This window comes from Lissotriton vulgaris, chromosome 8 (genome assembly GCF_964263255.1).
Source record: "Lissotriton vulgaris chromosome 8, aLisVul1.2, whole genome shotgun sequence".
In the NCBI taxonomy this organism is placed as follows: domain Eukaryota; kingdom Metazoa; phylum Chordata; class Amphibia; order Caudata; family Salamandridae; genus Lissotriton; species Lissotriton vulgaris.
In genome coordinates, this window is record NC_141696.1 from 8,312,010 (window position 1) to 8,327,706 (window position 15,697).

General features: G+C 43.8%; 1 protein-coding gene across 1 annotated transcript in view; it reads left to right on the forward strand.

Moving 5' to 3' along the window:
- LOC147693216 (NACHT, LRR and PYD domains-containing protein 3-like) overlaps positions 1 to 15,697 on the forward strand; it is a 566,590-nt gene that overhangs the window by 321,797 nt on the left and 229,096 nt on the right. Inside the window, exon 4 of the mRNA XM_086933610.1 lies at positions 9,931 to 10,104. Within this exon, the coding sequence (XP_086789736.1) occupies positions 9,931 to 10,104 (174 nt within the window). The remainder of the gene's footprint in view (positions 1 to 9,930; positions 10,105 to 15,697) is intronic.

Consider the following 15,697-nt stretch of genomic DNA (forward strand, 5'->3'; position numbering starts at 1 on the left):
GGCCTTTACAAATTCAGTTTGTGCCTCTACTTTCGTGAGTGTGCATTGATATAAATCCACTTTCTGAGTGCTACCCCAATACATCCGTGTTGGAAGTGTGAGAATTACCACTCTTAGTACTTATCGTGAGGGTGAATGGTGACCTTGTGTGTATATATCAGAGAAAAACGGATAAATCTCAAGAGAGACAGAGTCTCAGACGAAGCCAGTGATCTATTTGTGTGCGGCCCAATCATACAACATGCTAAGTGATGTGAGGCTCTGACCCTTTGCGTCAAGAACGTAACATACCTCGATGGCTGTGTCCAGGTCAGAATAAGGTCTGTGCAATTAAAAAGGAAAAAGAACAAAAACGAAAACAGGATACATCTCATCACTAACGGTCCAACTTTCTGTTACAAGGCAAACAATTCCCAGTAATGGGACTGTGAGAATAATAATAGCGATAAAATAGCTCACCGCTCAGCTGGTGATATTTCCGACCCAGCCGGGCCCTTGACCGTGAGAATACTCGGTATGAGTATATATGCAGAAGAGTGCGAATCTGTAACCAGATTATGTAATCTGTGTTAGTTGAAACCCAATGGAATTTCATATTACCATGTCTAAAACCATTTCATATACTTGGTTTTACAGTGAAGCATCACGATATACGACTCGAGATATCAATTTGCCAATAGCGCTTTTAGACCACTTATCTAGTCGACCAGAAATCACGTGGATAAGCCCTACCTTCTGGGCCTATATGTAGCAAAGGAAAACTATACATAGAGACACTTACATAGGTAGATTTTGAGCTTAAATCCTCAATCTCTGAGGTCCTATGGATTGTAATTTAAGCCGTTCTTAAAGGTGTCTGTCGCCCAAATAGAACAGGGTATTGTTCTGAAAAAATTGAGCGCCCAAATCAATCATATGCGCAAAATAAATATTCAATCTGCGCTGAGGTTTCTTAAGCGCCACAATACTGGTGCTTACCTATCAGGCGGGGAATAACTCACGTGTGCCGTTGAAGTTATCTTCATCGTCCCTAAATTTAAGAAGGCTCGTACCGGCGGCCGCCGCTTCTCGGTCAAAGCCTCGTCAGGGTGGAACGCATTGCCTCGCCACTTGCGACTGGAACCCTCCCACGCCATCTTCCGAAAAAAACTTAAGACTTTCTTATTCCCTAAATAGTCGTCTGGTCCCCCCCCCCCTCCTCTTGGATATCGCATTTCTACAGCGCGGGGATGCCTCCGGGTCACCAGGCGCTTTACAAATTTATAAATAAATAAATAAATAAATAAATAAATAAATAAGTTGTAACTTCAAAGTACGTTCCAGGCTGAAAACGAACAAAGATAGGGTTGGAATCCTGTCCCTACATTGCAGAGTGATCGGTCCCATAGAACGTGTGCATTCTTAGTTATATCATGTTCGCTTACCTGTGTGCAGCGACGGAGCGGCGTGTAATGGATTCAGACCCCCGAGCCGTGTTCCTGTTTGGACACGTGATCGGGCCTCAGGAGACGTTATATGCGTCTACCACATAACGTAAATGGAACACTAGACCAGTAAGTGTCTCAGAAAAGTCTCCATGTTGGAGTCCCTGTGTGTTCATGAAATTCGCCGAATATAATTATAATCATTTACCGGGCGATTGGAAATCAAAGTATGCTGGTCAAAGAATAACACTCGGCACCAGTGATAAAATGACTTGGGAATTCACCGACCATAATTATGATCTAATACCGGGCGGAAGAAAATTGAAAGTATGCTGGCCCTGCAATTGAATAGCGCTCGGCACCAATAATGGAAGTGGAAGATAGACTATTAAAAATAGCAGAATATATATATGAGTGCCGACTATGTGATCGGTCAAGCGCTGATTGCAGTAGTACGGAAACGGCGATTAAAGTTGAAATCTCGTTCCTCGGCGCAAAATTGACGGCGTACAGTTCGGGGAAATATGTAATTTAATCCCCAAGGTGAGCTACAAAGTGAGCACCGTGAATAAACATAAGCAGACTGACGGTGCATGTCCCATTCACACGTGGATTACAACATTGTAACATAGTTCACTTCATTGTGTTCAAAGTCTCTAGCATATAAACCTAAATGTAACAATAGGTTGCCACATGTGAAAAAATCCAAAATTACAATTATAGTGACAGTCCCACAAACAGGAGAGTTGTACTAGCATGAAGGAATAGTCACAGTGTGTTGACAATTACATAGCTCATACAATACTGAGAGTACTGGTAGATTCTCATAACATAATATTAGTCACAGTACCACAGTATCAAAGAAATTGCTGGGCTTTATGCAGTTCAGGTACCCAGGAAGTATTGCATCTCCTGATCATAATTAAGACCCCGTTCCACAGTTTTAAGACGCATAATCCAAGTTGCCTCTGTGCGTCTAAGCCTCAATTCGCGGTTGCCACCTCTAACGTCTTGAGGGACTGTGTCTATGCCAAAGAATTTGACCACTTTGTTGGTCCTATCTCTCTGGCAGGACGCAATATGCAAGGCCACCGGATACTTCGGATCACAATTTACTATGGCCCTCATATGTTCCATCATTCTCTCTTTCAGTGATCTGATGGTACTTCCTACGTAAAATTTACCACACTCACATTCTATAACATAAATTACAAATTTGGTGGTACAGTTGATATTGCTCTTAATAACGAAGGAAAAGCCATCTGGTCCCATGAAACTGGTTGTGCCATGCTTAGCCCATTTACACATGCTGCAAAATCCGCATTTATAAAATCCTAGGCTGTGTTGTGTCATCCATGTCGTTTGTTTGGTATCTCTGGGTACTGTGGGACTCAATTTATTTCTTAATGTATTGCCTCTTCTAAAAGAGATTTGTGGTCTCTCAGTAATACAATCGGTGAGGGCTTTTTCTGATCTTAATAAGCCCCAATGTTTGGTCAAACTCTTCCTTAAAGCACCGTGAAATGAGTTGAAGTCAGTTACCATTCTAATTTGTTCCCTACTAGAACTGGTAGGTTTACGTGCGCTTGTAAGAGTGTGTATTCTCTTAACTTTTTGGGCTCTTTTTTCAGCTTTCAAAATAGTATTCTTGCTGTAACCCCTGTTGTAAAATCTTTCTTTCATGCTAGTCAAACATCTCCCGAACTCACAGTCCTCACTACAGTTCCTTTTCGCCCTAAGAAACTCGCCATAAGGTATGGCCTTTATTTGGTGTGAAGGATGAGAGCTCGAGGCATGCAAGACTGCATTGCATGCAGTGGATTTCCTGAAGAGTCTACTATGCAGACAGTTGGATGATACATAGAACTCAATATCCAAAAATTCAATATTCGTTCTGCTCCAATTCATCGTGAATTGGATTTTCCAAGTATTATCATTCAAAAATCTGAAAAAGTCATTCAATAGCTCCTCAGAGCCAGACCAGATTAGGATGCAATCATCAATATATCGACCCCAAAATATTATGGAGTCGATATATTGAGCACCCTTTTTGCTCCAAATAAGATCAGATTCCAGTGCGCCCATGAAAAGGTTGGCAAACGAGGGTGATATTTTTGAGCCCATGGCCACTCCCTTCTTCTGACAGTACCAGTTTCTGTCAAAAATAAAAAAGTTGTTTTTCAGTATTAGTTCTATCATAGTAGACAGCATAACCGTGTGTTGCCACCGCGTGGCCGGTCGGTTGTGCAAAAAATTGTTCACTGCCTGTATGCCTAGATCCAAATCTATACTGGTGTACAGTGAAACTACATCTAATGTGACAAGTAGAGATCCCTCTTGCCACTGGATGTCTGCTAGGGTACTCAAAATATGTTTGCTGTCCTGTATGTAGGAGGGTAGGTTTCTGACAAGGGGACCTAAAAAGAGATCCACATATTCCGCCATCCTTTCGGTAGGACCCCCAATGCCAGAAACAATTGGTCTCCCTGGTGGAAAAGGGAGCTTCTTGTGAACTTTGGGGAGAGTATATAGCCATGGATAGGTTGGTCTAAACACTTTAAGATACAGGAACTCTTCCTCGTTTAGTAACCCAGACTGTTTCCATTTCAAGAGCTGTGCATTAATCTCTATTGTTAAAGGACCCATGGGGTTATATGAGAGACCACCAATCTCTTTTAGAAGAGGCAATACATTAAGAAATAAATTGAGTCCCACAGTACCCAGAGATACCAAACAAACAACATGGATGACACAACACAGCCTAGGATTTTATAAATGCGGATTTTGCAGCATGTGTAAATGGGCTAAGCATGGCACAACCAGTTTCATGGGACCAGATGGCTTTTCCTTCGTTATTAAGAGCAATATCAACTGTACCACCAAATTTGTAATTTATGTTATAGAATGTGAGTGTGGTAAATTTTACGTAGGAAGTACCATCAGATCACTGAAAGAGAGAATGATGGAACATATGAGGGCCATAGTAAATTGTGATCCGAAGTATCCGGTGGCCTTGCATATTGCGTCCTGCCAGAGAGATAGGACCAACAAAGTGGTCAAATTCTTTGGCATAGACACAGTCCCTCAAGACGTTAGAGGTGGCAACCGCAAATTGAGGCTTAGACGCACAGAGGCAACTTGGATTATGCGTCTTAAAACTGTGGAACGGGGTCTTAATTATGATCAGGAGATGCAATACTTCCTGGGTACCTGAACTGCATAAAGCCCAGCAATTTCTTTGATACTGTGGTACTGTGACTAATATTATGTTATGAGAATCTACCAGTACTCTCAGTATTGTATGAGCTATGTAATTGTCAACACACTGTGACTATTCCTTCATGCTAGTACAACTCTCCTGTTTGTGGGACTGTCACTATAATTGTAATTTTGGATTTTTTCACATGTGGCAACCTATTGTTACATTTAGGTTTATATGCTAGAGACTTTGAACACAATGAAGTGAACTATGTTACAATGTTGTAATCCACGTGTGAATGGGACATGCACCGTCAGTCTGCTTATGTTTATTCACGGTGCTCACTTTGTAGCTCACCTTGGGGATTAAATTACATATTTCCCCGAACTGTACGCCGTCAATTTTGCGCCGAGGAACGAGATTTCAACTTTAATCGCCGTTTCCGTACTACTGCAATCAGCGCTTGACCGATCACATAGTCGGCACTCATATATATATTGTGCTATTTTTAATAGTCTATCTTCCACTTCTATTATTGGTGCCGAGCGCTATTCAATTGCAGGGCCGGCATACTTTCAATTTTCTTTCGCCCGGTATTAGATCATAATTATGGTCGGTGAATTCCCAAGTCATTTTATCACTGGTGCCGAGTGTTACTCTTTGACCAGCATACTTTGATTTCCAATCGCCCGGTAAATGAATATAATTATATTCGGCGAATTTCATGAACACACAGGGACTCCAACATGGAGGCTTTTCTGAGACACTTACTGGTCTAGTGTTCCATTTACGTTATGTGGTAGACGCATATAACGTCTCCTGAGGCCCGATCACGTGTCCAAACAGGAACACGGCTCGGGGGTCTGAATCCATTACACGCCGCTCCGTCGCTGCACACAGGTAAGCGAACATGATATAACTAAGAATGCACACGTTCTATGGGACCGATCACTCTGCAATGTAGGGACAGGATTCCAACCCTATCTTTGTTCGTTTTCAGCCTGGAACGTACTTTGAAGTTACAACTTCAACGGCACACGTGAGTGATTCCCCGCCTGATAGGTAAGCACCAGTATTGTGGCGCTTAAGAAACCTCAGCGCAGATTGAATATTTATTTTGCGCATATGATTGATTTGGGCGCTCAATTTTTTCAGAACAATACCCTGTTCTATTTGGGCGACAGACACCTTTAAGAACGGCTTAAACTACAATCCATAGGACCTCCGAGATTGAGGATTTAAGCTCAAGATCTACCTATGTAAGTGTCTCTATGTATAGTTTTCCTTTGCTACATATAGGCCCAGAAGGTAGGGCTTATCCACGTGATTTCTGGTCGACTAGATAAGTGGTCTAAAAGCGCTATTGGCAAATTGATATCTTGAGTCATATATCGTGATGCTTCACTGTAAAACCAAGTATATGAAATGGTTTTAGACATGGTAATATGAAATGCCATTGGGTTTCAACTAACACAGATTACATAATCTGGTTACAGATTCGCACTCTTCTGCATATATACTCATACCGAGTATTCTCACGGTCAAGGGCCCGGCTGGGTCGGAAATATCACCAGCTGAGCGGTGAGCTATTTTATCGCTATTATTATTCTCACAGTCCCATTACTGGGAATTGTTTGCCTTGTAACAGAAAGTTGGACCGTTAGTGATGAGATGTATCCTGTTTTCGTTTTTGTTCTTTTTCCTTTTTAATTGCACAGACCTTATTCTGACCTGGACACAGCCATCGAGGTATGTTACGTTCTTGACGCAAAGGGTCAGAGCCTCACATCACTTAGCATGTTGTATGATTGGGCCGCACACAAATAGATCACTGGCTTCGTCTGAGACTCTGTCTCTCTTGAGATTTATCCGTTTTTCTCTGATATATCCACACAAGGTCACCATTCACCCTCACGATAAGTACTAAGAGTGGTAATTCTCGCACTTCCAACACGGATGTATTGGGGTAGCACTCAGAAAGTGGATTTATATCAATGTACACTCACGAAAGTAGAGGCACAAACTGAATTTGTAAAGGCCAGTGAAATGGGTCTTTTTTGTAACAATACTCTTACAAGAGACTTGCTCCATTGTCAACTTTTTTGTTCATTTCAGCCCTGAGGAATCGCGAATGCGATGAAACACGTGTCGGCTGGCTGCATACTGTGTTAAAGACTCCAAGACTTACCCCTCATGAGAGTTTCTGTTCTAATACTTCTGTCATTTATTACTGTTCGTTTTCCAATTGTTACTGAACATTGTGTACCATGTGGAGTGCATCGGCAACCCAGTCTGTCAAATCAGGGGTTAGCAAAGGTTGTAGCCTCCTTACTGTGACTTAGGTAGAAGGGTCCCTACTAGGACAGTGGCTAGCCATTGCCAACTAGAGACCCCCATTTCTAACAGGATTCTACAAAGAAAGCAGCAGAATTTGCAATAATCTTTTATGAAAAGGTCAAATCACTGGTGGTTCAGGTCACCCACTCCCATTGAGGAGCGAAAATCCTTAGTCACTTGTCAGAACTTTGCCGTCATCTCGGAAGATGACCTCCTCAAATGCATCCTCGAAACTAAACCCTCCAATCATTCTTCTGAACCCATCCCTAGTGACATCGCCATTGATTTCTACACCCATACTCTCTCTTACTGGACCAGTCTGGTTGATTTCTTCCTCAGTCAAGGCTCCCTCCCTGTTGCCCTCAAAACAGGTCAGGTTACCCCTCTTCTAAAAAAAACCTCAGCTGATGCGAACGACCTCAACAACTTCCGCCCCATCACCAACCTCCCTTTTCGTTCTAAAATCACAGAAAAATGTGTTGCGAAACAAATTTCCCTACATAATATGGACAACAATCTACTTGACGTTTTTTGGTCTGGCTTTATTCAAAACTGCAGCACTGAAACAGCCCTGCTGCAAGAGATTTATGATGCGCTGCATGTACTTGATTCTGGGGAATCGTGTCTTCTGATTCTTCTAGACCTCTCTGCAGCCGTTGACACTGTTAATCACAACACCCTCATTAACACTCTTCAACAGAGAAGGGGCTTGCAAGGCACAGTGCTTAAAGGGCTTGCCTCTTTCCTCTCTGACAGATCCCAAATGATCAAGATAGCGAACAGTCTTTCATCGCCATTCACGGTAGGTCAAGGCGTCCCTCAGGTTCTATCCTGGCACCCACTTTGTTTAATCTCTACCTGGAACCATTAGGGGACCTCCTAAGCAAATCTGGGATCCATTACCAACTCTATGCGGTTGACACTCAAATCTACCTCAAGGCGTCTTCCGCACAAGATCTCTCACTATTCAACTCTACTCTCAACTCTATTCACAACTGGATGTTAGCTCACCGACTCATTCTAAACCCCTCCAGAACGGAATTTCTCCTCCAATTTACCTCTCTCTCAGCTCCTCCTCTTCAATCTTGGATGGATCAGCTTAATTTACTTAACCCCTTTGATGCTCATGACGGAATCATGCCATCATGAGTCACGGTGAGCCTGTGCTCATGACGGCATGGTTCCGTCATGACCTCACCCGCGATTGGAAAGTCCAGCACTGGGCTGGAATTCCTGCCGCAGGCAAGCGGTTACCAATAAACCCATCATTGTCAACAGCGCTGAATCCCTAGGTGTCATACTTGACATGAGACTCAACCTAATCTCCCACATCAACTCTATTGCTGAGAATGCACGTTACCAGCTGTGCCTTCTCTGGGTGATTTGTCGGTTCTTCCCGGAGAAAGACCTAAAAACCGTGGTCCAATCACTGGTTCACTCTAGACTGGATTATTCAAATTCTCTTCTGACTGGCCTTCCCAAATCCCACCTCTCCCCTCTCAAATCCATCCTCCATTCAGCAGCTCGCTTTATTTCGGCATCAAAACGAAATGACCATATCACGCCGATCGTGCCCTTTCTTTGATTACTTCCCATCGAAGCAAGTTCTATGTACAAACTGCCTGCATCACCCACAAAGCCTTGCACACTTCCTCCCCTCGTTACCTGGTGAATAAACTGAAAATGCCTGGAGGCTCTAGACCTTCTTGGAATGCGGAAAAGTTTCTGCTTGAGCCCCCCTCCTTTAAAAGGGAAAGATCGATGGCTCAATCCTTCTCAGGTAATGCAGTAAGAATCGGGAACTTGCTTCCTCCATTGCTCCGTGCCACCACCTCTATCCGGCTTTTCAAAGCTGACCTCAAATCTCTTCTCTTCCAAAGAAACTTTCAGAACTAATACTTTTATTCTCAGGCCCCGCAAGGAAGTTCTTTCATCATTGTAAATTTGTATTATTTTCTTGCACATTCCTCACCCTTGCTTGCTGTGTTTGATATTGTGTTTTTGCCTTCTATGGTTTTACCCTACCTTTTCTAGTCTCCTGTTTATTTTTGTAACGTTCTAATTTGTAACATTTTCCTCATGTAACGTAACTGGTTCTATTGTACAGGGCTCTGACACCTTCGGGTAAAGTCTGCGCTATGTAAAAATGCATTAAATAAATGTGTAAATTAGGAATGTAATGGCTGTAACAGGAAAAGCTGTGGAAGGCTCAAGGCTGCCCTCTTGTGTTCAGAGAAGAACTACAGGACAAACGACACCAACCTTGGAGGGCGCAGCGCTCTTCTGTATGAACCCCGCAGAGTTAATACCTCATCCCACAGGGACCTCTGACGAAAAGATCTCTGTGTGCATCACACCCGTGCAAATATACAACTAGCTTCAACAACTGCTAAAATTGTGACTACAGCATTCACATTTCAGCAGAGGGTCTCCAGCATAAAGCACATATTAATATATTTATAAATATGTACATTTAGCTCCACCTCTGCTAGTCTGAGAACTCCCCTCATGAGGTTCCTATATAAACAGGGCGAGGTTGGATGTGTAAGGTGCGGATGTGTCACTAGAGGGGGTTGTATGACACTACAATGCGGGCTATTACCACGCGTGCCATTACAATGCTGTTTTTACAACGCAAGTTGTTACAACGACTTGCGCTGTAAGCGCTGGATAGTGGAATAGTTTAATTTTCTATTCCAACTCCAGCCCACGTTACAGTAGGGAAGGTGTTGGAATAGAAAATTAAATTATTCCCTATCCAACAGCGCCCTCCAGCGCAAGTCGTTGTAACGACTTGCGTTGTAAAAGCAGCGTAGTAATGGCAGCGCATGGTAATGCCCGCGTTGTAAAGGCTGCTCCCCCTAGAGGGGAGTAAATCAAGGAGAGGAAGGAAATAAAGATAAAACTGAAGCTGTGACGCCCCTGTCTGTGCTCTGCTTTACTCCTCTCCATATCTCTTCTCTCCTCCAGGTTGTGGGAGTGCTCCCTCACAGATTCATGCTGTGAAGACCTCGCCTCTGTCCTGGAAACAAACACATCTCTCAAAGAGCTCGACCTGAACTACAATTATGATCTGAGAGACACTGGAGTGAGGAAGTTGTGTGAAGGCCTAAAACATCCAAACTGCAAACTACAGAAGCTATGGTACAGAGCTGTGCAGTTCTTATCACGTCATTGATTTCTAAAATATACATCGTATGTGGGGGCTCACATATACATTTTATAAACTTGTGGAGAATGGCACATCTATTCCTTGACAATGAAATGTGTGCAATAAGTGAGGTTTGTGAAGGGGAGGTGCCCATGTCCAAGAATTGAGTTTCAAATAAGCCCCTCTAATGGCGCAGGAGGGCAGACTTTAAAGCTTCTTTTTCAGGTATTTGGACTAAAATTTCAACAACGGCGCAGATCTGTCCATAACTCCCCTGGGGACCTTCTCCAACTAGAGGCTCCGCACATTAACAGATCTGCTGCTGGCCTTAAACTTCCATATTAAAGATGGACATGGGAATAATGAGGAAAGTACACCTGACTGTGTACAGTCGGGGGCGTAACTTGAAGGGGGTGCAGGAGGTGGAACACCCCCTAATAATTTCTCAAAGTTAGGTCTCAGCCTCTTGACAGCCCAATGACAGGAGGTAGTCACTGTCATATGACATCACTGCTGGAAGTGTGAGATTTCCCCTAGCATGTGTGTGTGGGTGCATGAACCATTGTCTGTGTGTGTGTGTCTGCTGCTGTGTCTGTGTGGCTGTGTGTGGCTGTGAGTTTGTGTGTGTGTGTGGCTGTGTTAACCTGTATGTGTGTCTGTGTACCTGCGTGTTTGTGAGAGGGTGGCATGTGGGCAGCAAGCACAGAGGTAGGAACATTTAGATTTTTCACATCCTGGGAGACAGAAAATCTGGATTTTATTAAAGACAGGAGTCTAAGATTATGGAAATCTCCTTTACTGCCAGATCACTGCAGCAACAATTGAAGAATATAGAACTTCAAGTAATATTCTAACACACTATAAAGTCCATCTACGCATGGCCATCTTCCTTCTTTCCAGAAGCTGCAAACAAGATAACTTGTAGGCGAAAAAAATGTAAACTTCGATGAAAAGTTGTTGTTCAACTCTACCAAGCCCCCCCAGAGGGCACTTCTTAATCTGAAAAAAAACAGAGTAGATAACATTTTTATCATCCGAGTGGAGGGTCATAGTAACATGGTAAGGGACAATCTTAGCGCCTGTGTCTTTAATAAAATCAAGATTTTCTGCCCACCAGGCTGTGAAAAATCTAAATGTTATGGCATGACACGGAGGCTAACATTATGCAAGTTTAAATTGTACTTAAAACATTGTCAATCATGTTTGTTATTGGTCTGAAATACCAATTTTAAAACGTATTTTCATTTGACCAGCCTGCAGCCCTGAGAATATCTTGGCGGCCTCCACCCAATATAAAAGCTTTGGAAGCTGATGCACCCCTAAGGGAGTGTGCTCAGAAAATAGAAACATCGACGCCACTTTCGCTCATAAACTTCTTTCACCCATCTCACCAGTGTAGGAGAAGAAACTGCTTTATGTGGCCGTTTGTGAGAAACTAGTAATTGAGTTGCATCTCGTCTCAAGGTTACAGTTCTCTTTTCATACTCTTTCAGGCATTTCACAACGCATTCTGTGGGAAAAAAGGTTAAAAGATAGAAGATAACATAGCTTTAGTTCTCTGTTTGAGATAGAAGCAAACTCCTTCAGGTTGATACACTCTGCTGGTGAAGTCTAAGGCCCTCATGTCTCAAGTCGCCTGAAAGACACCAGGCAGAGTAGTACTCTAAGTTTATAGGATATATGTTTAAGCGACAGGTTTGAGTTGTCACCCCAGGAAATTACAACCCGTAGAACGTTTTTAACGTCCCACAGGGCAGTATACTTTGCAGTTGGAGGGTTTAGTGCCCGCATACTTCTCATTACTTTCTTGGTCAGTATGTTTTGACCCAGAGAGATGCTGTCAACTAAGTTGTGTCCTGCAGCTATGGCTGATCTGTAAACATTGACTGTTCTGTAGCTCAGGCCTGATGTGAATAGTTCTTAAAGGAAATTTACCACATGTACTAGATCAGTTGAAAGGGGATCCAAGTGTCATTAAAAACACCAGCGAACCCATTTGTTCCAAGCCAGCTGATGTGCTTTTCTTGTTCCAGAGGCCCATGATTCAGATATGAGTCGAAAATCATCTGGCGAAAGCCCTGGGATTTGGCATTGTCTTCTGAAATCTTCCAGACCCTCAGTAGTAGTCCTTCTTCCACGAGAGGGTGCAATTCTCCCTCTGGGCCTAAGAGTATTTCCCTGAAAGACTGTATTAGGGTGGGGAAGTCTATGCTCATTTCTAGGATGATTTGGAACCAGGCCTGTGATCTCCAAAGGGGAGTTACTACTACCAGACTCTCTGCGCATCGTTGTGCATGCAGGAGTAGTCGCGGTAGCATGAGAAATGGAGGGAAAGCCTAGGGCCTTAAACCCTTCCAGTGTTGTAACAAAGCGGCTACACCTGACCTTGAGGGTCCGGTCTCCAGCTGAAGAAGTTCTTCAACTGTGTGTTTAGTATGTCCGCAAAGAGGTCTTTCCCGAAGGGACCCCAATTGGCTTGGATAGTCAGGAATATCCCCCTCTCTAGTCTCCAATTGCTGGAGTCCTTGAAATTCCTGGAGAACCCGTCCGCCTCATCATTGCTTAAACCAGGAATGTGTTCTGCTATGACTGAAAGTCCTTTGTTCGAGCAATATCCCCAGAAACCTTTCGCTAGATCGGTAAGGCCTTTGGAGTGAGGTCACCCCATTTTTTTGACATACCTCATTACTGACACATTGTCCATGTGTAGCATCACACAGCATTTGATAAAATTCTGGGTGAAGCAACAAACTGCAAATGAACCTGCTAGTAATTCCAAGCAGTTGATGTGCAGTTCCTTCTCTTGATCTGTCCAGCGACCTCCTGTTAGTGGGTTGCCACATCTTGCACCCCATCCTTTTAAACTCGCATCTGATTCTATTATTAACTCTGGTTCCTCCCCAAAGATGGTTCTGCCATTCCACGCTTCCGCATGTTTCAGCCACCACAGTAATTCCTTCCTTGAGTCTTGGGCTAAGGATGTCACTTGGGAATCTGATTGCGCTGCTTTCAGTGTCCGTGCTTTGAGTCTCTGTGGAGCTCAATAGTGTAAGGGGCCTGGGACAATAGCTCGAGTCGTTGAGGATAGGAGACCCAGGATTCTCGCTAGAAACCTCAAAGGGAATTCCTTTTAAGCTAATATCTTCCTGAGTTCTTTGCAGAGTTTCCTTACCTTTTCCCCTGCAGTTTTAAATCTGTTCCTATTGTATTTACAACAAAACCTGGGAATTGTGTTTCTTGGTTCGGGTATTAAACATGATTTCTTTGTGTTTGTAATGAAACCTAGGTGTTCTAGTAAGTGTATGACGTAGAGCTCTGTGTGACGGGTAACTACCAGCTTGGACTGAGCCATTAGTAGGATATCGTCCAGGTATATTATCAATCTTACCCTCTTTCCCTGAGCCAGGCCTCTACAGGAAGTTGGATTCTAATGAAGCACCAAAGGGCCAATGATAGACCGAAGAGAAGAGTGCAGAACTCCCAAAGTTTTCCTTCCCGTGTGAAGTGTAGAATTTTTGAAGTGGGGGCCAAATAGGGACGGTGAGGTGGGCATCTTTTAGGTCCAGTCTTGTTAACCAGTCCCCTTTTTCTCAGAACGTCCCTTATAAGGTGGCTCCATTCCATTTTGAAGTGGTGGTATGCCACCCATTCGTTTAGGTCCTTTAAGTTTATTACAGGTCTCAACCCTTTGTCCTTCTGCTCCACGAGGAAGACAGTGGTGACAAACCCCATCTCTGAGCTCTCTCTTATTGCCCCTTTTGATACTAAATCCGTTATCTCTTGGACACTAGTTTCTTGTCTTCATGTGAGAAAGACATTTCCTGTGGTCTCTTCACTTGGGTGGGGGTATTCAGGAATTCTATCTTGTATCCCCTGACTGTACTTAGGACCCAGGGGCCTTGTGTCACTAGGTTCAAATTCCCAGAGAAGAGGGCCAGCCTTCCTCCCACCTTTGTAAGGGTATCTGAAGGGTCTTTCAAGATACCTATCTATGGTAAAAGCTCTCTGTCTTCGTTCACTCCTAAAACCTCTTCCGCGGGTTCGCTGTCTTTGTGGGTAAAAGGTTGGTGGGAAGTAAAGGTTGAAAACCTGGAGCCACGGTCCAGGAAGGGTCTTGTTGTCATTTGGTCACGGCCAGAGAACCGACTCTGCATTCTCCCGGCCCTGCCAAACACCCTGTCTTTTTCCCTTTGGGATTTCGGGATGGAGCTAAGTGCTCCAACGTACTTAGCCATTTCTCTTATGAAATCTTCTTCAAAGAGGAGTCCTTAGAAGTTGGGTCCTCCATCCTTATTTGCCATTTCTACTAGTTTGGGGCCTATTTTTAGTAGGACACTCTTCCTTCTTTCAGTGGAGATTGCAGTGTGTGCGTTACCTAGGAGACAGATGCTGTGTTGGACCCATCGAGGCCAGTAGTTTTTGGGACCGATTGGTGTTTCGCCAATATAAGCATTTTTCGCCATTTTGAAATTTTTTGTTATGTCTATGACGCGGTCTTTGCAGGATCTTAGACCTTTATCGATTTTCTTTATGGGGTCTTTGCGCCCTTAGCTATAAAGGTTACCACTTTAGGGTCCAGCTCAAGTGTCATGGCTACCTTGTCAGGGAGGGACGGGCGTGGACATTCAGATCGTGAACTGGACCTTACTTTCTTGGGGATTTCCTTTCTCGGCAGGAAGGAGAGGTCATCCGTGGCGTGCAGTGAGGGTGCCCACTCTGGTGATAAGGGGTGTTTAATTAGGAGGGGCTCAAACATGTCTTCCCTAAATGGGTCCACAATGCCCATCCTAGATCCTGAGGCCTTACCTGCCTCGTCAGAGCTTCCCAATCTTTTAATCTCCGATTCCTCGATATCAGTATCGAATTCAGAGGAGTATGAAAAGTCGATTTCTGCTTTAACTGCCTCATCACTATCAATGGGGATAGGGAGCTCGGGCCTGTTTCTTGCCCATCTGCGATGCCTGGGGCATCAATCTTTTCATTGCCTGGAAAAGATGAGGGGCCCGCTTGTGTTTTCTTTGTCTTTTTCGCCCTTTTTTGAAGGGGTCCAGCTGCGGCCCTTTTTCTTGGGGCCTTGGTTGCCCCATGTGATCCCTCTGCATGATGCGAGTCTGTATTGGGCCAACTCTTAGAGATGTTTTCTAGTTTTTTATAGATGGTGTCATTTTTTATTTATTTATTTATTTATAGGTTTGTACCGCGCTAGGAATCGACTCCCGGAGGAGTATCTCTGCGCCTGTGACCTAGAGAGCGTTTACTGCGAGTCCAGAGGAAATGTTTTATGCTTGAAACAAGAAGGTCTTAAGTTGTTTCCTGAAACTCAGGTGTTCTGTACATTTCCTAAGTGCCAGAGGTAATCCATTCCACAAGGTCGGGCCGGCTACGGATAGAGCCCTGCCACCCTGCCTTACTTTTTTAACAGCTGGCACTGTTAGAAGCAGCTGGTTACTGGATCTGAGAGATCGCGCCGGAATGTACGGTACAAATTTGTCTGCCCAATGTGTTGGCCCTAATTCATTTAAACTCTTGTGGATAAGGCAAAAGATTTTAAATATCACCCTTTTCCGAATGGGGAGCCAGTGTAAT